The 26453-nt window shown below is 31.9% G+C and overlaps 1 protein-coding gene across 1 annotated transcript; it reads right to left on the bottom strand.

Annotated features, from left to right (window-relative positions):
* Positions 1-15521: 15521 nt before the first annotated feature.
* On the bottom strand, positions 15522-26222 carry LOC145305272 (trypsin alpha-like). The gene is made up of 15 exons (XM_080146874.1): positions 26130-26222; positions 25217-25273; positions 24516-24590; positions 24084-24155; positions 23370-23432; positions 22082-22141; positions 21616-21673; positions 20412-20497; positions 19420-19459; positions 18739-18821; positions 18278-18357; positions 17862-17956; positions 17138-17169; positions 16909-16962; positions 15522-16219 (listed from the first exon to the last, which is right to left on the bottom strand). Exons 1-15 carry the CDS (start codon positions 26154-26156, stop codon positions 16184-16186), a joined length of 918 nt encoding a protein of 305 aa, XP_080003000.1. The 5' UTR covers positions 26157-26222; the 3' UTR covers positions 15522-16183.
* Between the last annotated feature and the right edge of the window lie 231 nt (positions 26223-26453).

The following is a 26453-nucleotide window of genomic DNA, read 5'->3' as shown; positions in this document are numbered from 1 at the left end:
GCTTGTGTGTGTGTGTGTGTGTGTGTGTGTGTGTGTGTGTGTGTGTGTGAGAGTGTGGGTGTTTATGTGAGTGTGTAGGTGTTTGTGAGTGTGTGTGTGAATGAGTGTTAAAAGTGATTGATATTTTAATTTAAAGTTGGCTTCCAAAGTTACATGTAAGCATAGAATGACAGCTCAGTATTATTCATCTTTAGGCAGAAATTCTATTATCATACTATAGTATTAAATAGTCATAGAAACCAGAAAATATTTCAAAATCAGGTTTAAATGGTCTAGACACTGCCAAGGATAGATAGATATACCGATGGTTAGATAGACAGATGAATAGATAGATAGATGAATAAATAGTTAGACAGATAGATAGACAGAGAATTATATCAGACAGATATAGAAATGGATAGATAGAAAGACAGAGAAGCAGTTAACTAAACAGATGATATATAGATAGATAGATAGGCAGTTAGATAGATAGACAGATAGATAGAAAGACAGATAGATAGATAGACAGATAGATAGATAGATTTGTAGATTAATTAAAATAAAAAAAATAGTAGATAGATCTATAGTAGATAAAATTAAAAATTATTAGAAATATTATAAGAAATTAAACTCATTTCCATAGTATTAAAACTGAGCTTTATTGAAATAACACATGTATTAGTTTTAAAAAAAAAACAAGGATGACAACATCCATAAAAGCGAAGCACTGAAACGGTAGGAAAAACGGACATTAACACTTCACGCTTCGTTTTTAGTAGCGAAGCTACTCTATAATTCACTTTGTCCATCAGTCAGTCAGTCAGTCCGTAACGCTATGGGGGAAATGGGATTTACTCAGCTCCTATAAAAGATAGAATTCTGAAATTTTTTGACAACATTCCCATCATTAAGGAGCACAATTGACTATAAAACATCATTGGCGGTCGGACCGATTTTTAGCAGGTTTTAGGCTATTTTTATATTTTTCACATTTTTCTCCATATCTTCAGTGTTTATGGTCCGATTTTCAAAATTTTTTCAGTTACAGACATCAAAATTAAATTTCCCGTCGTTTAAAGAAACAACCATGAAGGCCAGACTGCCATTTTAGCAGATTTTAGGCTATTTTTATATTTTTCACATTTTCCTCCATATCTTCAGTGTTTATGGTCCGATTTTTAAAATTTTTTCAGTTTCATAGATATAAAAATTTAATTCCCGTCTTTTAAAGAAAACAACAATGACGACCAGACTGCCTTTTAGCAGGTTTTAGGCTGTTTTTTTTATATTCTTAACATTTTTCTCCATATCTTCAGTGTTTATAGTCCGATTTTCAATTTTTTTTCAGTTATAGATATCAAAATTAAATTTCCCGTCTTTTAAAGAAAATAACCATGATGGCTTTTTGGCAGGTTTTAGGCTATTTTTATATATTTAACACTTTTCTCCATATCTTCAGTGTATATGGTCTGATTTTCTAATTTTTTTAAGTTTAGGATTTAAAAATTAATTTTTTGTCGTTTTAAGAAAACAACCATGGCGGCCAGACTGCCTTTTATCAGGTTTTTGGCTATTTTATATGTTTTACATATTTCCCCATATCTTTGTTTATTTTGATCCAATTTTCAAACTGTTTTGGGATATCAGTATCAAAATGATTTTTCTCATTGTTATGAACATCTTTAACATAATTTACTTTGACCATCGTCATCATACAAAATAAAACAAGGTTTCATGTTTATTTTATCCAATGAATCTATTCTTGATTTTAGTAAAAACCTTTTAAATCTACTTGTACGTATTCCCATCTACGATTTTTTGTGCTTCGCTACTTATGGATGTTGTCATCCTTGTTTATTAAATGAATAAGTTGGGGTACAATGTTTGGCACTTTCGATATAAGTAAATGATAATAAAAAACCCATAGAATGCGATAATAAGTTCAAAAAAATCGAAGAAAATAGTTTTCATACTTAATAAACGTTTTTAAGCTTTTCTTCAAGAAGTTTGGATAAGATGCCTTTAAAAGTCGTCTATGATTTTGTCAGGGATAAAATGTAACTTTAAAATAAGAATTACAACATATTTTTTTAATTAGTACAAAGTAAAATTTTTAACATTTTATTGATCGGTATATTTTTTAAAATGTGAAGTAGAAACCTGAATATTTTATCATGAAAATTATGTTATGATTTGATTGTCTGCTAGATTACAAGAAAATAGATACTGACAGTACTTGTTGGTTCTTTAAAAAAAATTAGGTGGATTACTTTCAAAACCCCTCTTTTTGCAACATTATTTCAATAGAACAGAGCCGTAGTCTTAGTGGACTCAATATCTAGACAGCAAACCATTGTTTTAGAATTGTTTAATTTTATAACTTCTGATAAAAAACAGAATTAATGGTATTTTTGTAAATATTATACCTCCAAGAAATGTCTATACTTCCCAATCATATGTTGTGTGAGATTTAAGAGGAATTATTTTGATATAATGTCATTAAAATATTCGTTGAAAAAAGTGCTATTCTAGCTTATACTTCACATTTTAATGTGTATGATAATTCAAAAAAAAGATAATAAAGATTTATATTATATTTAATTGTTAAAATTATAAAGAAAAACCTTGAAACAGTAAAAAACTAACTTTATCTTATTGACGCAGGGAAAATTTTGTCAAATATTTAAATAAAAAAAACACTATAAAACAAAATAAATTATTTTTAATATAGTCACAAAAAGGCTTAATGAGTTTAGGAAATTTTTCATTTACTAATCATGTCAGTTAAACTCTATTACACAGAATACAGTGTAAAAAGATGTTCTCGTTTTAATTTTAAGTAATTTTAAATGCATTTTAATACCTTTTAATGATTTATTTTTTAAAACATCATTTTATAAAATGTTATTGATTTTTGAAGTTATTTGTTAGAATGTTTTTAAATTTTGTTAACATTTCGTTTTAAATGTAGAAAATTGGTAATTCTAAACATTCAAAAAATGATTTTATTAAATTTTCATCACTTAAATTGCATGTTTGATGAAATTTTCAACTGATAATTCAAGAAAAATCGTTTAAGTTCTATTATATTTTTACTTTGAATTGTTAAAAAAATATATTATTGTCAAAAAAGGAGAGGTTATACTTTCCTCAAAAAAAGATCCAAAACATGAAAATTAACACGTCTAATGAGATTTTTTTTCTTTCAGGTTTAATTTTAAGTAATTATTGATATTTTTTGTAAAAAGGATTTTATATAAAAAGTTTTAAAACTCGAGTTATGTAGTGGTTCTAAAAAAGGTTGCGAATTTTTGCAATTTTCTTGCAAAAAAAAATTTCTAGGATTTTAAAAATAGCAAAGGGTGTTATTAGACGTACTTACAGATACAATTGCAAAGTCATTTCGGCCTAACACTAAAATAAAGTTCTTACATCTGAGGGTGCAACAGTGACTTGTATAGTGTCAGAACTGAATAATCAGAGTATAAAAGTATAAGAGTCAAAGCAAAATTGTAAGTAAATTTGTTGAAAAACTGCTTGATACAGGATAATGTTTATGGACATACTTACATTTTTAGAACTTGATTATAGAGTTGCTTCGCCTATAATATTGTTCTTTGTTGTCCCAGGAATCAATATACCAAAAATCAGATCAAACGGTTAATTAGATCACATAAAAATTTGTTGTTAAAAATGTAGAAAAATCAACATATTTAAACATGTTTAAACGCACGGACATTCTAGTAATGATTATAGAGTTGCTACGCTTTCAAAATCGTACCTAACTACTACAGGAATCACTATGCAAAGTTTGAAATCGATAGGACAATTCTAACATGCCTAAATTAACGAATAAAAGCTATCTATCTCGGACGGACGTACGGACCCTAATTATAGAAAAGCTTCGCTTTTAAAAATAAAATAAAACCAACAAGACTAGATTAGATTAGATTAGATATTTATTTTATGACACACATAACAAGTAAAAATAATAACAGTGTTATAATACAGGTATTAAATATTCATATACAAACAAAAAAATTGAATATGAATAAAATATTAAGGACAGATCAAATAATAATTATGTACAGTGTCAAAGGACTAAACAATCTCGTGAGAGGTAATATTGGATAGCCTTTGCAATAGATGATATACAAGTTTAAAGAAAATAAAATAGGAATATGAAACAACAACAGAAATTAACTAAAAGGATTATATTTCATTCCAATGTGAAAATGAGGGAGTGAGGAAGGGTGTATGTGAGAGGACTAGAACATTAGATATTAAAATATTTTTAAAAAATAAAATTGATAATAGATGAAGTATGGAGTTAAAGCTATTACTTAATTTAAATTTCTCAAAAGACATGAGCGGCATAAAATTCTATTACATGTGGTTACAATTCTATTTAGTAGGCACTTTTTAAGCTTGCTTATAAATTGCTTTTTAGTCAAACTATTTCTTATGTTGTCAATATCATTAAAATTATTCCATAGAGTTGGTAAGGAACAGTAAGGTAGTCTTTCAACTAGAGAAATGCGAGAAGCAGGTATAGTTAGATTATCATCATTTCTAAGATTATAATTGGCAATTAAATCACGCCTACGGGGCCACATGTTGTTAAAAGACCTAGGCAACAGATCGTTTTTGTATTCATACATAAGCTTAAGTTTAAAAAAGATACACAAAGAGTCAAAAGGTAGAATTTGAAGATTTTTAAAGATCGGACCAGAGTGACTATAATATGTTGCTTGTTTTATACATCTTACAGCCATTTTTTGCTTTATTTTGATGGCATTAAGAATTGAAGGCGATGCACAAGTATATATTTGAATTCCATAAACCAAATGGCAGTGAAAAATAGAAAAATACAAAGATTTCATAGCACTTTCTGTTAAAAGGCTTTGACATTTCCTTAAGCAAAAGAGAGATTTAGATAGTTTTTTGTTTAATTCTTTTATATGAAACTTAAAATTTAGGGCTGGATCTAGGTAAATGCCCAAAAACTTGATTGCAGGGATTTCACTTTCATGGTTTACAAAGTCAATTTTATGTTTAAGTAATGGATTTGGATTCAGTGTATTGGGATCATTTTCATCAAAGTAAAGGTTAATTTCATTCCAAGGTATAAGGGATGGGGATGGGGAAAATATTGTAAATTTGGTTTTGTTGGGATGTAAACACATCTGATTGGCTCTGAACCATTGAGAAATATTTTGAAGTTCAGTGTTAACAAACGAAATAAGATCATTAAGGTTTTTTCCCGAGGCTAAGATTGTTGTGTCATCACAAAAAAGGAGAAGTTTAAGTAATGTTGACTTTGGAAGATCATTAAAAAATATCAAGAACAAGATTGGTCCTAAAATGCTACCTTGAGGCACACCACTATCTACTTCTAATGGTTCAGAGTCAAATAGCCCAAGCCTTACAAATTGAGTTCGATTGGAAAGATAGGACTCAAACCAACTAAGCATATTACCATGAATACCAAATTTACGAAGTTTCATTAAAAGTGTCTGTTTAGGCACGCAATCAAATGCTTTTCTAATGTCACAAAAGATGCCAATTGTGTATTCTTTTTTATTCATAGCTTTACTCACATGATTTAGTAAGTGTATCATAGGATGAAATGTAGAATTTTTAGCTTGAAAGCCAAACTGAAGTTCATTAATCAAATTATTTTCAGACAAATAATCTTGCAAGTGGTTAGCAATGTATTTTTCTAATATTTTAGAAAAGATTAAAAGAAGTGAAATTGGCCTATAGTCATTTAAATTAAAAGGATCACCGCCATTTTTAAATACAGCAGTTATTTTTGCCATTTTAAATTGATCTGGTACATTTCCAGATTCTAAAGATTGATTAAAAATAAAACACAATGGATCTAGAATTGGTGTAATAATTTGTTTTAACAAGAAGGAGGATACTCCAAAATAATCAACAGACTTTTTACTTTCAAAATTATTGACAATTTCAATAATGTTAGCTGGTGTAATACGTGGAATGTTAAATAAAAATTCAGATTCTTCAAGATAACTATCAGGTGGCCTGTCAGTAGGATTGATAGTTTGCCTAATATTATGTGCAATATTTGAAAAGTGCCTATTAAATGCTTGACCCATGTTGTTTTCACCAATAATATCAGTACCATCTATTATAAGTTTTTCAGTTGAGAAATTATTTTTTGACTTAAGCCCAGCGACTTGTTTTATAATCTGCCAATTTTTTTTAAGGTTTCCCTGGTTAGCTAAAAGAAGATTGCTGTAATATACTTTTTTGGCCGTTTTTAAAACTTTGTTGTAAGCATTTTTATAGTTTCTATACAATTCTTTATTCACTTCCGACGGATTTTTTGAAAGCTGAGACTGTAACTGAAATTTTCTAGCCCTAGACCTAAGAATCCCCTTGGTCATCCAGGGTTCTATCATGTGATAGTTTTTATTAAAACGAATTTCTTTCAATGGAAAGTTCTGATCAAATGCTTCCTTAAATATTTTCTGAAAAGTTTCATAGCTATCTGTAGGGTTATTATGGTTATAGACTTCAGTAAAAGGTAAGTTAGTTAATTTTTCTTTGAAATTTGCAATATTATTTTCAGAGAAATCTCGACTTGAAATTACTTTTGGGGTTGGCTGATATTTGTTTGTTTTAATAATGTGAAAAGTTGAGAAATGATCACTTAAATAGGTGGTTATTATTCCAGCCACCATTTGGTCTTTAACATCATTAGTCCAAATGTGATCAATTAAGGTTGCTGAATTAAGATTATTATGGCTAGATACTCTTGTTGGGTTAGAAATAAGTTGCAAAAAGCCAGCTGAAAACAACATATCAATAAACTCAGCAGTGTGATTATGAGAATTAAAGGAAAGAAGATCAAGATTAAAATCCCCACAAATGATTGCTTTACATTTGCGTTGAGTAATAGAGTCTAAAATACCCTGAAAATGCTCAAGAAACATTTCAGTTTGCATAGAAGCTGTTATATTATTTACTCCTTTACTTGGGCTACGATAGAAATTACCTACAAGAAGTTTTTTTCTATTGCCAAGTTCAATTTCAATGAATAAGCATTCAATTATTCTTTCATGAAAGATAGAATATTCATTTAATATAGAAAATTTTAAGGATTTTTTAATATAAAAGCCAACCCCGCCACCTACAAAAGTTTTCCTTGTTTTGTATAAAACTTGATGGTAGTCATTAAGTTCATACATGGATGGCATAATTATGGAGAAAGTCTCTTGCAAACAAATTATGTCAAATACAACCCCTTTACTTTTCCAGAATGCAATTAAATCGGATAAACTAGAAAATTTAGAGTTTAGAGATTGTATATTTATACTTAGAAGTGAGATATTTTTAGAATTTTTAAATTTTTGGCTAAAACTTTCTGGGCAATAATATGAAGAATCAATATCAATGTCTTTGTATATATCTAAATCTACATCAAAGTCAGAGTTTTCTGAAAAAAGAAGCCTATGCCAATTTCGATTTTGTAATGCATTAACTCCATTTTGATGAATTAATTCCTCCATTTAAACATAATATCCAATAAGATAATATTTCTCACATACACACAAAAAAAAGGGGAGGAGTTGCTTTAAATTAACCATGGGAAAACAAAGATATGGGTCGATGACAAATTAAATCCACGCTGTATCACGGGATGGGGGCGTGATTGAAATATGTAGTATACTCCTTTGATTACACTCAATTTACGGGTTTTTATATAATTGCAACGTAGTTATAAGACTTTTGGTAGCAACAAATTGAGACGTTGGGTATCCCTCTAACTGAACCGATTTTTGATTAGTCAACGGTCTAAATTTGTCTCGGCCAGGATATGATTAAAAGCCTAAATCGGCCAAGGAATAGCCGAGTACAATATTTTTAAACTTAAAAAATTAAAAATAAAGAGCTAAATGATTTATTGTGTCTTTCTCTTTTTATCGACAGACGCACTTGGATATATTATTTTCATAATTAATTATATGTATTTCCCATGTTAACGTCACCTTATGTGTAAATTTGGTGAGCCACAGTATTGAGTAGCGTTGTTAAGTTAGGATGGAAGAATTTTGTAATGAAAGCAAAAGTGGGGTAGAGGATAAGGGATGGGGTAAAACGGGTTATCATAATGTTTTATTTTCTTGACTTTAAGTTAAACTCTATCAAGATGGTCATGAAATGGGGCCGGCAGAATAAAAGGGAAAGGGGAGGAGTTGGTTTAAAAGATTCATGGGAATACGGAGATATAAAATTATGGCGGCAGAATAAAGGGGAAGGGGGATGATAATCCGTGCATGAGCACAGGTGAAAATTGTGGTCAGGTTAAAAAGGGATTTATAGATATATTAGGGTGCCTTAAATAATCATTAAATAAAAAAAAATAAAAGGGCTTTGAGGATTTCTAATAAAAAAGAAAATGAAAACCAAACACAGTAAGAAATTTAAGAAATGTAAAAAAAAAAAAAAAAACCTGCTAACATCTGTATGATTATGAAAATTTAAAGGTAAATTGTTGAAGAAACAAACTCATAGTTAGAATAAGAATAGCAATACAGAAAAAAAAGCTAAATAATATTTTATATAAGTTTTAGCATTGTTCATTCAAATTTGCAGCATTGAATTTGTTGATTAAAATATCCTGGTCAGTAGGTAATTTTCCAAAATTAGATTCACCTTTAAATTTATCCTGAGATGATTTGGAATTGGAATTAATTGGGGCAGCCTGCCATCTCTCATGGGGGCTTCTTGATGGTGCTGGACTGCGGGCTCTTGTATCTGCTCTCACTCCAGAAGCTCCACCACGGCCATTTGGGGCTCTACTATGTCCAACAGACTGACCTCCACGACCTCCAGATTGTCTGCCACGTCCTCCAGATTGACCTCCACGGCCTCCTGCGTGTCTACCACGTCCAACAGATTGTCCACTGGGGCCTCCAGGTTGGCCTCCACACCCTCCACCATGGTTTTCGTCAGCTTTTTTGGTTGGTTCTCCATTATGCTTCTCTGCTACATAGGATCTAGTATAACGCCTATCATAATCTTTCCTGCTTCTTCTTGGAGAAAATTCAGTTTTATTTGCTGCAGCCTGGTCAACACAGATAGAGGGTGGGACTCTAATATCCTTAACTCTGTAAACTTCAGGCTTGACAGGATTAGCCGCAGCACCAGTAAAGGCTTTGTCAGCCTTTAGTGTAAACTTTATGTGACCATCAAATGCCCAGGCAGCCTTAACTCTTTGGTCCTCCTTCAAACCCATCACATAGGCATGGTTTCTGTGAGTTAGGTCTGGGTAGGCAGCATAAAACCGAATGCCTTTTGTAATTTCAGATGCTGATGGCTTGGGCATGTTTTCAAATTTGTGTTTGAGGAAGAGGTTTCTAAGGTATCTGGAGGTAAACCGGATGATTATTGTCCTAGGTTTACCTTCAACTTGTTTACCAACAAAGTGACCATTGCTTAATAGAGATGAGCATTTTGGTACTTTAGTTAGAAGGCCAGGCTTCCAGCTATCAGGATGTACAACCAACGTGGCCAGAACAGGATAAATAACTTTGTTGTAAGCTGTGAACATGCAAGCAAAGTCTTCTCCAGCTTCATGCAGTAGGTCAGCAGGCACAGAAACACCATGGAGCCTTATGGACCAATTCCGCAAGTACTGCTGATGGTTATTACTCTCCAACTGAAGGTCACTTATGGTAGTTGATCTAAAGTTAGCATCATTCTGTTTGACTGATATCACTGATACTAGCTCTTTTAAAGTTTCAATGCTCATGTTATTGACCTTTAGAATCTTTGTTATGTCAGCAATATCTTTTTCACTAGCCTTGTTAGATATGTCAGCAGTATCTTTTTCACTAGCCATAATAGATGTGTCAGCAATATCTCTTTCACTAGCCATGTTTATTTTTTTTCCAAAAAAATATATAACAAAATTTATAGAGCACCCTACACTATAAATCCGGCCGGAAGGATTAATACATAACCTGTCTCTAAGCTAGGGTGAGACACGTCTTATCACTTCCGAAGTTTACTGATTACTGATTAAGACTGATTAAGACTGATTAAGACTGATTAAGACTGATTAAGACTGAAATCAATCCTGTTTTTTTTTCATTTTACTATCGCCGGGAAACTGTCCATGATACGATGCAACAGATAGTATTAAATTACCAAGATAAGTGAATGCAGGTCATGTGCATTGCTGCCGAGCCCTGGATCAAATCATATTTACAAATATTTGTTTAAAATTGAAGTGTGCTTTAAAATTACCAAATATATTCGTTGACTTTGAATAAGAAATATGTATGTTTAAATAAATGTATGTAGTATGTACATTGTACATGGATATTATGACAGAGGAAAAATTGTCGTCAATTTAGGTTACTATTTCCATATTGGTCTTTTCATTCATCCAGTAGGGCAGAGGATGGAGTAAATAGTGTGGGGGGGGGGGGGGTTGATGGCTATTTTAGTTTTACTTTATTACAGTACATGATAATTTGGTGTAATATTCAAGTAAAATTAAATCCATTTCTACATTTAGTGTAGATAACAACTAGTATAAATGAAATTCAAACTTGTAATGTATTGTTATCACTTAGTAAATTGAATAATTAGCTTCACTACTTATGGAAATTTTTGTTACTGTTTAAATAAAGGGTCCTTAATTATTCAAAATTTGCTCAGCTATAAGTGCATTTACTTTGTGTGACCTTCTCATGCGCAAATCTTTTAAACATTTATGCTGTCTATCTGTTTGAATGACGGTTTGAAACCCTAGAAACCCTAGAAACTTCCTATCAAGTTCAAACTTTTATTAAGATTAATTTAATTGAAAGCGTCATTACATTTAAAGTTAAACATTCTTCCATCGGTTTTTAAAGTTTCTTTAAAACATTTTCTCGTATTCATTCGAATCCGGTGGATAGGAACCGGTTCTCATCCATACGAAAAAACTATGTCTAGCATCGTATTATATCCAGCTTTCTACGAATATAAAAATGTACCATCATAATATTAAAACCAGTTTTTCAGCCGGTGCTTTCGGCACCTCAGGGCTAAAAAACTGGTTTTAATCTCATAATTGTACATTCTATATCCGCGGAAAGCTGTTTATAATACGATGCGAGAAATAACTAGTATAGCTCACAAGAGAAAGGGATTCCTATTATAATTAGGCTAAAAGTGATAAGCAAATCAATGATATAGATGTAAGAGGTAAAACGTCCATTTCAATTTTGTATTTTACTGGATGTTTTTGTATATAAATCCTAATAGATTAAAATACTAAACGGCTTGTACTTTATAACTTAATGTTAATATGTCACTAAATTCAATGTATCTAAATTCCTTGTGAAACCTTGTATTCTGCAGCGGCTGCTAAACCCTGCTAAAAACCGTGATCCACACAAATCATAGAATTATTGACTTAAAGTAGTTACTTTGATATAATAGACACTATAAATACAAAAAAGTTAAAAATATACAATCATAAAATGATGTATAAAACATTCAAACCAAAAAATCATCTGATTGATGGTTATGGCCAGACGTCTATCTCAATTAAAAACCAAATACATCATATTTACTTAAAAAATCAAATTTCTCCTAGGGAATTACTGATAGAGCTACAGACCAACTGTATGTCTCGAAGTTGATTAGCAGCAGTTAAATATTCAATTCCCTCAAGTTAGACGTACAGACACAGTTGGTTATAGAGTAGATTTGCTTATATGAAAATAAATATAATAATTTCAAGTAGAAAGACAACTAATTTAAGATGGATAATAAAATTATCACGAAACCTTTGCGATGTAAGTAATATATTCGGGAATAGTCCCTTTCGTAATATCGCCCCATAAGGGGCGATTCGTCGTATTTTTAAAATAGGTTATAGGTTAGGTTAGGTTATAATGGGTTGGGTGATTGCCCCACAGGGTTAGGTAATTGGCCCCGCAGGGTTAGAGCCCCCCGCAGGGGCTAGAAAAAGGAAAAAAGCTACTGTGAAAAATACGAAGAATCGCCCCATAAGGTGCGATGTTACGAATAGGACTATACCCTATTCGATCTAGTGCGTGAACGCGCAGGACAATTATTCAGTTATAGGGAAGCTGCACTCTTTAAAATTGTGTAATTATTAGATGTGTCAAGTACCCAGACCCTAACATCGTACTAGAGACATTAAAAATGGTCCCAATGCAAAGTGAAGATGTAGCTTAAAATTATTGGTGGAAAAGTTTGAAATCTAGAAGTTTGAACAAAACTACAAGATTTAGTAGAAGTGTCTAAAGTTTCAAAGCCAGCAAATGATAGTGTTTTATAAACTTTTGGCACTTTAATAATTTACATTTCAATAACCACTTTCCAACCTAGTTTTTACGATCTGTGTTGCTGTGTAAAAATACATAAAAATTATAATTTATAGTCCCAACTTTTGGTATATCAGCCTTGTAATAGACTTAATACAAATAATAAAGGAATTTCATCGTTAAAAAGTTAAATATTACAGTAGGATTAACACCTAAACAAACCTGCCAATGTGCTTTTATACTTATAGAACAGAATAATTTAAGAAACCCAACTATTACTCACTCTAGCTAGAATTAAACGCCCAAAATGGTCATAAAGAAAATTTCATAGTACAAGGTGTTCTAAAAATTCAGTTGAAGAAAGTCAAAGACATATTCATATGATTGTTAAAACCACAGCAAAATTATTGAACTTTTTTTGTATAAAAAGTACCTACAGACAACGGCACAAAAAGTATATAGCAAAAAGGGGTAAAATGAAATTTATTTTTCTCCCTCTGATTAGGAGCAGAAATACATAGGATCGGGTCGTTTAGAACAAAATAGGAAAAGACCAAAACAGTATACCTTTGAAGAAACTTTGCTCCTTGAAAAAATCATTTTCTTTGGACACTCTGTGTCAATTGATAAATCTTAACTAAGTGTTATGTCATTGCTCGGCCAAAAGTGGGTGTTTTAAGTCCTTTTAATGAATGGTTTAAATCGAACAAGGGTAATTACGTTAATGCATAGCGCAGCAATAACAAACTGATGAATATTAGTAATGAGTATAATAGATTAAGATACAAAGCATCTCTTATGAGGTAACCAGACCAATGACTTATATAAATTGAGGAAGCTTTAGAATAGTTTTTTACAGTTTAAAAAACTATCCTCTTTTTTTGAAAAAATATATTTTACCCTTTTTATATCTAGAAAAAATGTAATCCCATCATATAAAGTAGTAAAGGTTTTTGTCTGAAGCTTAATATCTCAATAACTACTGAACCGATTAGGTTGTCTATTTCAAGTAAGGTATACATGGGCCATGTGAAGGTTTTAGGCTAGTTTATTTTCGGATTTAAGTCTTGGAATGAAATTAAGCTATTTTTTAGTCCTTGTATATTCTTTGGAATACAGAGCCCCTAGATACTAAGGGCCTAGCCGCTAGTACACTATAATGTGTTATCCTAAACCTAACCTAACCCTTATTGAAATGAGCATATAATATTTTTTAAAAAAATATTTGTGGCCATTTTGTTTTAAGTTAAATTATCTGAAATAATTCATGAAAGATTTTAATCTTTTTTTTTATAACAATAATCATGTCATTCTTTTGAAAAGAAACACTTGTAAAAGATTCACTAAAATGTAATAATCCTTTCAAAAGGTAAAACAAGGATGTGAAGGGAAAAGTGAAAAATATAAAAAAAATAGCCAAAAACATGCTAAAAGCAGTCTGACCGCCATGGATGTTTTATATTTAAGCATGCTCCATAATAATGGAAATGTTAAATGATAAGAAGTTCCAGCCTTAAATAGGAGACGATAAGATAACGTTTCTCCTACTTCGTTTCTTACTTACAGACGGATGGATGGATATTTGTAATCATAAAGTAGCTTCGCTACTTAAAATATGATTTTAATTATTCTATAGAAATGTTGAATTGTATCGCAAAGCTTCTCTTTTAATAGGTTAATAATTTAAACAGAGTTTATTGTCTATTAGAGTAAAACACTAGAGGGAGAAAGGGTTAAATAACTGTATCTCCCAATCGCATCAACCTTGTGCAACCTTTCTATTGGGTCCTTAAAAATTGACCAATGGTGTCGCTTATATTAATGCAGCCAAGTAGCTGAAAATCATTTAGAAGCAGACGAAAAAGGCCTTTGAAAAGGGAAGGAAGGTAGTTGTCTGTATATACATCTCTATACTATAGATCTGTTTGTATATCGCTTATTGCTGCGTCTCTGTGTAATTTTGCAAGAGAATAGTCTAAACGATCACAAGTTTTGCAAGAGTCTTCCCTGAAATACATTACTTTATCAGACAAAACGGACGTCCAAACTTTTATTTCTCTTGAGGAACAAAATCTGAATAACCCTTCTAATATAACTTTGGAATATACATATGTATTTATTTGGGGGTGAGTAAAAATCAACATTTTGTGTGAGAAATGTTAAAACAATCACCAGATATGTAAAATCCAAGGGGCTATTACCCATGGCGTGTAGCGGTCATCAATTGTTTTGAGTGGTTTCAAAGTTTTTTTTGTGTACTTACTTTTTAAATCATGATTCCTGCGCTGAAATGACATCATGTAAACAGTAAAACTTTTCTATAATCAAGTAAATAAAGTGGTATAGTTCTGATGTCCTTCACTGGCAGCAACGCCCCTATAGGCCCCCAAAATAGGATCTTTGATAACCTACACTGTAAAGGAGACCCATATCGGTTCGGCAAGATCTTAACAGACCGAAAAAACGTTACTACTTTATATAATAGGATTTAAGCTATTTTCCAATATTTATATTGATTTATTTTTAGATTTCTAATTCATATATTTGAAACGGCTGATGTTATTATTCATGAAAATATGAGTTAATGTTACTTTATCTCATCAATTAACATTTTTATTTTAAATAGTCGTATACTTTTTTTAAACTGAAGCTTTTCTAGGATCTCGATCTTTACTTTTGTACGTAAGTAAGGATTTGTAAGAATTATCGATTTATGATACCTGTAACAGTTAGACACGTCGGTACCCTCAAAATTAGTTGTAAACCTTTCAAGGACCGTTAAGAAGCTATATTTTAAAGAAGAACCGTATCGACACGGCGGTTACCAAATTACTTCGGTACAGAGATACACACAGACTTTGAAAGGATTGTGAAGATTATACTTCGGTCATAGAAAAAGGTTCCATTTTTAATATCTTTAGATATGATATCGTTCAGACCATGCTAATAAGATATATTCAGGGATCTAAAGAGATATGACAATGACCGATAAATTATGGTACATCCCCAATTAATTTACAAATTAAAATTAGTTGTTGAAACGTTTGGGCACTCAACCAACTAAACCAACTAATTAAAATTCAATTAATGTCCCCAAAGTTGCCAAGCCAATCAACGAACAAGAAAATGTTAATATAAAAAATTGGGGACTAGTGTAATAAATAGTCCAACGTCACCTTCCTCCCTGGCTAAAATTGCGGTATTAAAAATAAAATTATAAAATAAGATTATATAATATTTATTTGAGCACACAAAACACAGATATATATAGGAATATATAATGGGTAAACAATTATTATTAAGCTGAATGAATATTTAAATAGTTAACAAGAAAATGAAATTTATTACATATAACATACTTTTTAATAGAGATATGGCACTTGAAAAAAACTATTTGACCTCCATCTTATGAATTAAAAGTAGTATTGCTTATTGATTGCTTATATAGAAAAAGATGAATTAAAATTATTAATAACATTTAACTGGTAAAAAGAGGGTGAAAAAATATTTTTCCCGTATCGCTTCGAAACCGATTAATATCCGGTGGATTAAAACCGGTTCTCAGCTATACTGAAAAATTATGTCTCGCATCGTGTTTTATTCAGTTTTCTACGAGTATAAAAATGTACAATTATAAGATTAAAACAAGTATTTTTTAGCCCGTGACTTCGACATCTCGGGGCTAAAAAAGCTGGTTTTAATCTTATAATTGTGCTCTTTATATCCGAGGAAAGCTGTTTATAATACGATGCGAGAAATAACTATTCTTCTAGTTCCATATCCTAGTTTCAACAAAAATCTTTAGGCTGGTTCATTTTCCATTTTCACGCAGAATAGTTTTTCTTTTTCATAAAAAATCCTCAGGAAGTTGTGTAGAGTTGTCTTTAAGCTCTTGAGCAAGTTGTACCCTCAATTCTAGTCTGAAAGTAAACAAGGATGACAACATCCATAAAAACGAACCTCTGAAATGGTATGACAGACGACTCTAATTACGAGATCGCAAATGTTAGCAAAAAAGCTAATAATTTATGAGGTAGCAAGCTACTAGTGGAGGAGCTCGCAAATACTAGCTAGCTACCTTCAAACGAGCTCACAAAAGTTTGCAAAAAGCTACTCTTAGAGACATCGAAGAACGTATCATGCTACCATTCTAGCAAAAAGTTTGGCTGGGGGACGTAATGACGGACGTACGGACCGAACCTAATTATAGAAAAGCTTCGTATTTTAAAATGTATTGATACCTCCAAATTTATACTTTATACTCAAAAAGTTATGAAGTGCATTAAAATATAATCAGATAAAAAGTTTAAAATGTGTATGCATATTAGAGCTGATCAAAGTCGAAAAAAGTATGGAAATAAAAGCAAATAAAATTGTATGAAAATAAGGATGACAACATCCATAAGTAGCGGAGCTCAACATTTATTAATGGATATCATAAAAAAATAACTATAGAGCAGTGTAATGAAATAAACATTAAATTTGATAATCACGAATAGGAATAGATCTAGCACCCCAATTATTGGTCGACTTTCCACCACCTACCCCCCCCCCCCCTCGAAAAAGCCCTCTAGGGACGTAGCCTCTAGGAATGAAAACAAATATTTACCTTGATCCAGCTAAGTTGGTTTGTCACTCTTGCATATACTCCAGGATATTGAGGCTGAAAACAGAAGGGGTCTAGAAAAAGGAGTAAGGATACTGTGAAAATACGACGAAACGCCCCTTTAGAGGCGCTACCACGAAGTGACTATACCTAAGAAAAGTGTTAATTAAGTCTAATTGATCTAAGATAACGAAATATTAAATCTTAACAAGTTAGAAGAAAGGATACTTACCAATGCACAGCTATAACCCCATGATACGATACCTAAAACATAAAAAAAGGTATAATATTTCAATTACATAGTATAATGCACTAAAATATATGTCTCTTAGGATATCATTAGAGGCAGGCCTTATTAGTAGTCCTGAATCATTATTCATTACTAAAAGAACCAAATCTGCAAGCCTGGAAGTGTTGGGCCAACCCATACTATGATTAATTATTACATGCATCAGTAGGTACAATTTAAGTTAGATATTCTTTAGACATGATTTGAAACTCCACTGAAAGATCTTTACAGTGCAGTGCCCAAATGTAGTGATATTATACAATAATGAACCAATATAATATGATGTAGTTCGGGATACTTCAAAAAAAGTTTTTCAATTTAACCCCTTGTTATAGGAACTATAAAAAGCTTCGCTCTATAATTATGAACAGATGTAGAACCTTTACTGCCACATTTGTTGGGAAGGTGATAGGTTCGAATCTCGGCCCAACATCTAACATTAGACTAACTAAAGACGTATGGACAAATGTCATACAATCAAAAGGGTTTGTAGTCTAAAAGAAGTTTGACCATATAACCATGCACACCATTTAAAATTTAAACCACTGGTTTCAATCTACAGAAAGGGTACTTTTGTGTACCATAATTGGGGATGTACATCAATTTATCAGCCATTTTCTTATCCCTTTAGATCCCTGCTTTAAAGGCACAAATTTGAATTATTTACCGGTAAGTGTGTAGCTGGAGCCTTCTTTAGCAATGAAAGGTCCACCAGAGTCGCCTTGGCAAGCATCTTTTCCGCTAGCAGCTCCACAAATCATCCTGATACAGGTATTATAAAAAACTCATATCTATTATATAAAGTAAAAAGTTTTTTTTGTCTGAAGCTTAAGATCTCAATAACTGCTTGACTGATTGTGTGAGCTTCATATAGGTCTTGTGATGGTTTTAGGGTGCTTTTAAGCTAATTTTCACTGCACCTTTAAATATAAACCCTAGATGTTAGAGACGTAGGTGCTGACTAATTAAGATTATTTCCCATTAGAAATTTTATGATTATTTAAAGTATAGAATATATGTTTAAATGTTAATTTTTGCTCAAAATGATTTAACAATATTGAAAACGAAAGATTATAGTTTTACCTATCAGTTATCATGCTACATGGATATTGATAATCACCAGAACAACAGCCACTGTTCGACAAAGATTGTACAGTTATCTCCTATTTATTATATATATATAAATATCATTCAAAAGTAGAAGCTTAGATCATGACATGATAGCTTAGGAGACATAAACATTTAAATTGTAACATTTTTTATCATAAACCATTGTAATTTAGTAGATTAATTAAATAATAAGATATAATATAACTAGTGGATACACCCCTAGATGCCTCTAAAGGCACTTAGAGCAAAGGGGGCGGGGTGGGGTTTGTATTAAGGGGTGTAGTTTAGGTATTATTAGTTTGAACCTCCTAAGGACCTACAGAAGCTACATTGTAAAGAATAACCATATCAGTTCAGCAGTTAGCAAGAATCGTCAGTATACACACAGACAGATACCTAAACATTCTGTTTCTTTTAAATAATATAATAACTACCAATAGTATGTTTGATGTTGATCCACCAGAAGTAGTTGTACCCCAGCCAGAAATAACGGAATCAATATTTTCATACTTAGTACCTAGAAATAAACCAATGATCTAAAGGGATAATACAATGGCCAATTAATTAATGTACATCCCCAATGATTATATACTTAATTATACCTTCTGTAGATAAAAATTAGTGGTTGAAACGTTTGGAGACACAATTTAATGAACCAACCAATCAAAATTCAATAAAAGCCCCAAAGTTATTGATCCAACGAATAATAAAACGTAATTATAAAACTTTTGGGACTAGTGTAATTAACAATAATGAAAATTTTACTTCTTAATGGATGAAATACGTGGAAATTGTGACAGGGAAGTTTTTGTCATCAAAATTAAGTTGCTAATATTGTCCTCATATATTTGCTACTACGTTCCTCCATGGTAAGAATAGAATGGGGTAAAGTCATAAGAGGGGGGAGGAGGTATGGTTATATTAGCGAGATTATTTTATCAGGGTATGCGATAAAAATCTCTTAAATGTCCACATATTCTATATCTCATTTGTGAAAGATTTAAAAAGTGAAATTAAGTGAGAGGGCATAAGTTCAGAACCAACTGAAACTCATTATAATTGTCAGGTTGTAGTTTCGGGCAAAGGTTATACAATCAAAGGAGTAAACTACTTACCCTGTCCAGAAGTTTCAGGTAAACATACTGGAGCTATATCCTACAATAAAATATCCATTAACATAATTAACACTTAACGGTCGGGGAGGTTAAACGTCCCCCCTACCTCCGGTTTTTTCTATCTTATTTTCTGTGTGTTAAAGATAGAGGGCCATAGCTCAGTGACTTTTTAACTATGGGTATGACACATAACTGAGTGGTGGATTTTTAAAAAAAATCTCAATCATGGCGGGAACAGGATGCCAGCAAACCTGGCAGGGTCATCCAGGTAAAGAGCAAATTTTTTAAAAATTAAACAAAGCATTTTACCAAAGTACTAAAATATCCTCTAGTAGTAGACTCTTATATAAAACATAGGTGTTCAAGTTATTTTTAGGTTCCAGGTATGATCCTTCAAGTCCTGATCCTCCAGGTCTCCAGAAATCTTTAAAAGCCTCTCATGACCGCAATTTTTTACTCAGATACTTCAAATTTTAAACTTAAGCTTTTCTTACATGTCTACATAACATATTAAAATTTCATGTTTTGAGATTTCTAATATAAAATTTACATAAAGATAAACATTTTCTGAAGAAAAATATTTTTCTAGCTTCAAAAATAAGAAAATGGTAAAGGTGCGGCAAGGGGCCCGACTGTTAAGGGTTAATAAAACGTAATTAAATCTTGAAATTAAAAAAATTCTTTAACTGATATTTACTCAATGTTGGTAAAAAAAACAAAATATTAGTTATTATCGCATCGTATTATAGACAGCTTTCCATGGGTTATGAAATAAAAAAAATTGTGATTAATTCCAGTTTTGTTAGCCCTGATGGGCTAAAGGTCTAATTAAAACTAGTATTAATATCATTTTTAAAATATTATTATTCATAGAAAATAGTCTATAATACGATACAAAATATGATATTTTTATGATTAGTAGAAACAGTTCTAATTCAGCGGATATTCATCGGCTTCACAGCCATACCTGAAATTATCTTAAAATTGTTTACCTTGGCCCACTCTAATTCATCGCAGAGAGTAAGAACAGCATAATCATAATCATATGTATTATCATTGTAGGAGGAATGATACTCCTGATAGTTATAGAGTTTATATTTACTGTTTTGGGGAGGGAAGGGACATTCGGTTGATTATTACACTATTCCCCAACACTTATAATAACATTTCCTTATTCGTTGGCTTAACAACTGTGGGGACTATTATTGAATTTTGTATGGTTGGTGGTTCATTTAGCTGATGACCAATCGTTTCAAACACTGCACTGATTATAACCTACAGAAGGGGAAATTTTGGTATCATCATATATCATTTTCTTATCCCTTTAGATCCCTGTGTTTGACCTTTGACTAATAATTCTTGGGTAAGGTTACCATCCCTTCTTATTTTGACCCTTTCCATATCCTATGATATCCAGGGATCTAAATGTAAAAGACAATGGCTAATAAATTGATCCCAGGAGCGTCCAACCTTTTTTTTTGGGGGGGGGGGGATAAAAAATTTTAAGGGAGGGGGGTGGGGGTGAATTTTTGTTTGGGGGGGTGGTAAAATGATTAGAGTGAATTGGGTCCTAAAACAAGGATGACAACATCCATAAAAGCGAAGCACTGAAACGGTAGGACAAACGGACGTTAACACTTGTATAGTTTCAGAACTGAATAATCCTAATATAAATGTATAAGAGTCAAAGCAAAATTGTGAGTAAATTTGTTAAAAAACTGCTTGATACAGGATAATGTTTATGGACATACTTACATTTTTAGGACTTGATTATAGAGTTGCTTCGTTTAATACATTATACTTTGTTGTCCCAGGAATCAATATACCAAAAATCAGATCAATCGGATAATTAGATCACATAAAAATTTGCTGTTAAAAAAGTAAAAAAATCTTCATGTTTAAAATGGACGTACGGACATTTTGGTAATGATTATAGAGTTGCTACGCTTTCCAAATCGTACCTAACTGCTAAAGGAATCACCATGCAAAATTTGAAATCGATAGGACAATTCTAACATGCCTAAATTAACGAAAAAAGCTATCCGTTACGGACGTACGGACGGACGTACGGACGGACGGACCTACCCTAATTATAGAAAAGCTTCGCTTTTAATAAAAGGCCATACAACCCCAAGATAATGTTATATATATACTAAAGAGTAAATGCTAATTTTTTGTAGTGAATATTTCTCTCCTTTTTGCAAATTCGGACATACTTTTCTCCATCAGACTTATTTAAGTCATGTTCTGCAACCTACAAATATAAATAAAATCAACTAATGGAAACCGCGTATAGTGTCCAATAAAAATGACGTCATACAATACAAATGACCAATGATAGGCCAGTATACATTGTAATTGACCAATGGTAAATTGTATACTGGCCTATCATTGGTCATTTTTATTGGACACTATACGTTTTTTCATTTAATGATATTTTTTTTTCTCTAACATAAAATTTAGAACTGATTCTCAGCCATTCTGAAAAATCATGTATAGGATCAGATTAAAAATTATTTTTTTCACGAATATTAAAATAAATATCTTAAAATTGATACCAGTTTTGTTAGCCCTTGCCTCACAAAACTGGTTTTAATCTTTTAATTTTTCATTTTAGTATCCGCAGAAAGATTTCTATAAATAACTATTACAAAGATCTTACCAGGGCATACATGATAATATTCATATAAGGTTTGATACAGTGGGCAGCAGTGACAATTGTCTAAATAATTTAATTACAATTAGATAAATAACTCTTTCAGTGAAAGATTGTTGTTAAAAATGAGATGTATAGAGACAAAGCACATTTAATTTGACTTGTTATATCTATAATACAAAGTAGAATGATGTCTGTCCGTCCAATCGTCCGTCTGTCCGTCCGTCTGAAGCTTAAGATCTCGGTAACCACTGAACCGATTGGATTATTCTCTTCAGGGTATATACCTACTGGTCCTGTGGTGGTTTTAGGCTATTTTCTTGGGGTGGTGGGACACCCCCAACCCCCCAAAAAAACAAAAAAATCCCCCCCCCCTATTTTTTTTTTGCAGAAGATTTCCTAGGTCCTTTATTTTTTTTTTGCAGAAGATTTCCTAGGTCCTTTATTTTTTTTTTGCAGAAGATTTCCTAGGTCCTTTATTTTTTTTTTGCAGAAGATTTCCATGGTCCTTTTACGAATTTCACCTTAATTTTTTTTTATCACCTCTTGGGGCAAAGCCCCTAGAGGCTAGGGGCGAAGCCGCTAGTACTTATATAACTTAGGAGTTTTAAATTATGCATGGAGGAAGGGGAAATTGGGCTGTTAATTTACCTAGTCCGCCTAGTTTTATAACATTTTTTTCTTATATGTTGGTTCAATAACTTTGGGGACTTTAATATAGATTTGATTGGTTGGGTTGTTAAGTTGAGTGTCCATACGTTTTAACCACTAATTGTAACCTACAGAAGGGGTAATTTTGTGTATCATAATTGGGGATGTACATCAATTTATCGGTTATTTTCTTATCCCTTTGGATCCCTGCAAATTATGTCACCCTTTTTATCAGCAATATCCTGTTAAGACTAAGAGCCTATGTTAAGTTATTAAGATTCCTAACTACTCAATTATCTTAAACAACCAATCCTACTAAGTTATCTAGCTGCTATGACCCTAAGACCTATAGGGGGGGGGGGGATGGTTTGAGTTCAGCAACCCAACTTTTTACTTTAGTTTTAAAGAGAAAAAGAAAAGTTTCTTTTTTTTTGGGGGGGGGGGGGCGAATTCTCTTGGAAGGGTTGAGGAACCCTTTCCCAAAATAGTTACAATCCTACCCAGGACCTATGAGAAGCCAAATCGCAAATGAGAACAATATCGGTTCAGCGGTTAGCGAGATCCTTCAGTATACACAGACAGAGACCCTTTTAAATATATGGGGTTTTAAATTATAATCAATAATTTATTCAAAAATCTTTACCTTACTGCTTACAATGCTGCCTCCACAAAATGGTCTTCCAGTTGAAGAACTTGTTATTCCGACCTAACACCAAAATTAATAAAATAATTAGGAAATCTAGCTGTTAGGTAAAATTGGAGTAAGACAATGGAGAAGGAATGGGTTAAATAACTGTATTTCAGCACCCCAAGGACCCTGTGCCGATTTTCAACTGGGTATTTGAAAATCAACCAATAGAGTCAGGAATATTAACATACAAAAGGGCAGACAGTAATTTACTAGCAGACGAAAAAGGTCCCAAAAGGAGGATCCAGGTAGTTGTCTGGTTTTACATCTATATTTTCACATTTATTAGGTAAGATACAACATTCCATTTTATCTCTGAATTTCATTACTGTTAATATATGAATTGTATCATAAAATAGTCAAATGTTAACAAAACAGGAAATAAAAATCATATAATTAATTACTAATTGGCTACTTTGTTCTTAGAGCCTCTTAGGACAGACAAAAAAGAAGTTGATCCAATTATTTTAATATCCGCAGATAACGGTTTATATTTTGGTATTATAAATATGTATTCCTGTTAATTTTAGTTCAACATAACAACTTTTAAATGCTAAAAATTGCTCAATAATTTCTTTCAGAGCTAAATTAAATCAAAGTAATTTTCCATTCTAATATCCTTGGAAAGCTGTCTATAATACGATGAAATAAATGACTAATATTATGTACCTGCCATGGGTACTCGTTTTCTTCTGTGGTCTCCCCACCAACAATCCTTGTTACTCTGTTAGGGACACCACACTTAATAGATAAAGATGTTAAGGCTCAACTTATTAAAATTGGTATTTTGAGGGCTTAAAGACTTTAATAGTAAAATAAAATACTATCGACCTCGCCTCTAGCATCTAGTAGCTCTGCATTCGAAGGCATAGGGTTCGAAGAGCAGAAATAACTGAAAAAATAGCCTAAAAATAGCTTAAGCCATCCCAAGTCCTGCATTTCAATACAAAATAGCCTTAAACCAAACTGGGACATATGTGAAATGGGAGAATTCATTGGGATGAACACTGAACAGTTACTGAAATCTTATTATATATACTAAACAAACCTTCTAATTTATACAAAAGGAAAGATCAAAATATTTAGATAAAAATTAACTACCTTACAACTTCCAGTTGGGGTAGGTGTAGTGGTTGTTGGACGTTTGGTTGTTGTTGTCAGGTTGTTGAGGTAATTCTAAAATATAATTGTAAAAGTTTGGTAATTTTTTTAACAAACAGAAGTAAAAATTAAAAGCATATTTTTTAATGCTTTAAACTATTTTGTTTCAGTATATTTCTCAAACTGAGCAATATCCGCTGGATTAGAACTGGTTCTGAGCCATACTCAAAATTCATGTCTCGTAGTAAATCATAGACAATTTCTATGAATAATAAATAAAAATCTCAAAATGAATACCAGTTTTGTTGGTCCGAGCCTTCGGTTTTTGAGGGTCAACAAAACTGGACAAAATCTTACAATTTTCATTTCATTTCTGTTAGAGGAAATATAAATTTTAGCCAAGTGTCAATTGTTTAAGGCGCATTCAAGAAAGGCCATTTGTTTACATTATGGTTTTATTACTATAATACAAACTTGCAGTTGCGCCCCTATCATCTAGGGACTCTATTTTCGAAGGCATATGGAAGGGCATAGAAATAGCCTATAACCATACTCAGACTTCTTTATAAGAATAAATACCCCAAAACCATACCGGGACATGTAAGAAGCTTACCTTTTGAGGAGAACCATAACAGTTCATTGGTAAGGGAGATCCTTCGCTACAGACAAAAAAGTTTTAGATTAGAGATTGTAAAGTATACCTGATACCAATTGTACCAATTAGAATTGCAGCTTGAACCAAGTGCAACCAAGCAAAACTAAAAAAAAAAAAAGTTAGTAGATTGGCATCTGCAGAATGTACATACTTTTGTGAGTATTTAATTCAATATGATTTTTATACATAGTGTAAGAGTAACATTTAATAATACAATAAACTGATAATCCTTATAATAAAGTAACAGGATGTGTGTTTGCCTGTATGTCTGTACAGAAGGATCTCGCTAACCGCTGAGCCGATGGGGTTCTCCTTATCAGGGTAGCTGCTCATAGGTCTCGGGAAGGTTTATAACAATTTGGGGGAGGGTACCATCACCCTCCCAAGAGAAATCACAAAAAAATAGAATTTTTTATAAAAAAAATATATTCGTTGATTTGAACGCGACATAGATAGTTATCGTAGAAACAAAAAAAAACTTTAAAGTGCCAATAGAGGCCTCTATGGGCATAGCCGCTAGTTATAACATATTATAAAAGAAAGCAAGATGGCCAATATCCATACAAGCAAAGCTTTAAAACAGTAGGACAAACGAACTTTAACAGTTGAACATTAATTTATAAGTCTAAAAAAGTTATGTACATTTTTTGCTAAATTGATTAAATACAGGATGCGGTTTAAGGAAATGCTTACATTCTAGGACTTTATTTTAGAGATGCTTCGCTTCTAAGATTTAACCTTGTTGTCATAGGAATCATTATTCCAAAAATCAAATGAATAGGATAATTTTATCCAAATTAGATATTAAAATTTTAATGAAAACAGCCTGTTGCAAATGATTTATGAATCTACGGACTTTCTGGTAATGATTATAGAGTTACTAATAATTACAAACATACATGAGATTAATAAAGGAATAGCTGCGCTACTTATAAAAGTTAAAAATGGTAAATTCTTACCAGTACCGCTGCCCTCACCAGAATCATATTATCGTCCTTGTTCTGATCTGCGACTGCAAAAGTTGGAGTATATAATTCCAACTGATGAAAATCTCACCAGAAATGTTCATATTTAAGGGCATTATTCTATTAGGGTACAGGTGTTTTAACTTTTAATTCCTAAAACCTAAAATGCATCATAGAAAAACCCTCCTTTCTCATGTATTTATTAAATCAGAAGTATTTTATTTCTGACCATTGATAGATGAATATAACCTGCTCTTTCAACCTTTTTTATGTCCTTTTAAAACAGCAGTATTTTTTTTTTACAGAGTGGGGGCTTTA

The sequence above is a fragment of the Acartia tonsa genome, chromosome 14, assembly GCF_053477335.1.
Source record: "Acartia tonsa isolate MP-2025a chromosome 14, ASM5347733v1, whole genome shotgun sequence".
Classification (NCBI taxonomy): domain Eukaryota; kingdom Metazoa; phylum Arthropoda; class Copepoda; order Calanoida; family Acartiidae; genus Acartia; species Acartia tonsa.
Note: the sequence above shows the minus strand (reverse complement) of the source record. Positions and strands in the feature narration are given on the sequence as shown.

What these genes read in the sequence shown, in the direction of transcription:
- LOC145305272 (XM_080146874.1), bottom strand. Translation starts at nt 26,156, where the DNA reads ATGATTCTGGTGAGGGCAGCGGTACTG. An exon ending in AAAACGAGTACCCATGGCAG is followed by an intron (nt 23,433 to 24,083) that starts GTACATAATATT and finishes TTTTGGTGTTAG; the next exon opens with GTCGGAATAACAAGTTCTTC. An exon ending in GGGGTTATAGCTGTGCATTG is followed by an intron (nt 16,963 to 17,137) that starts GTAAGTATCCTT and finishes TTCTGTTTTCAG; the next exon opens with CCTCAATATCCTGGAGTATA.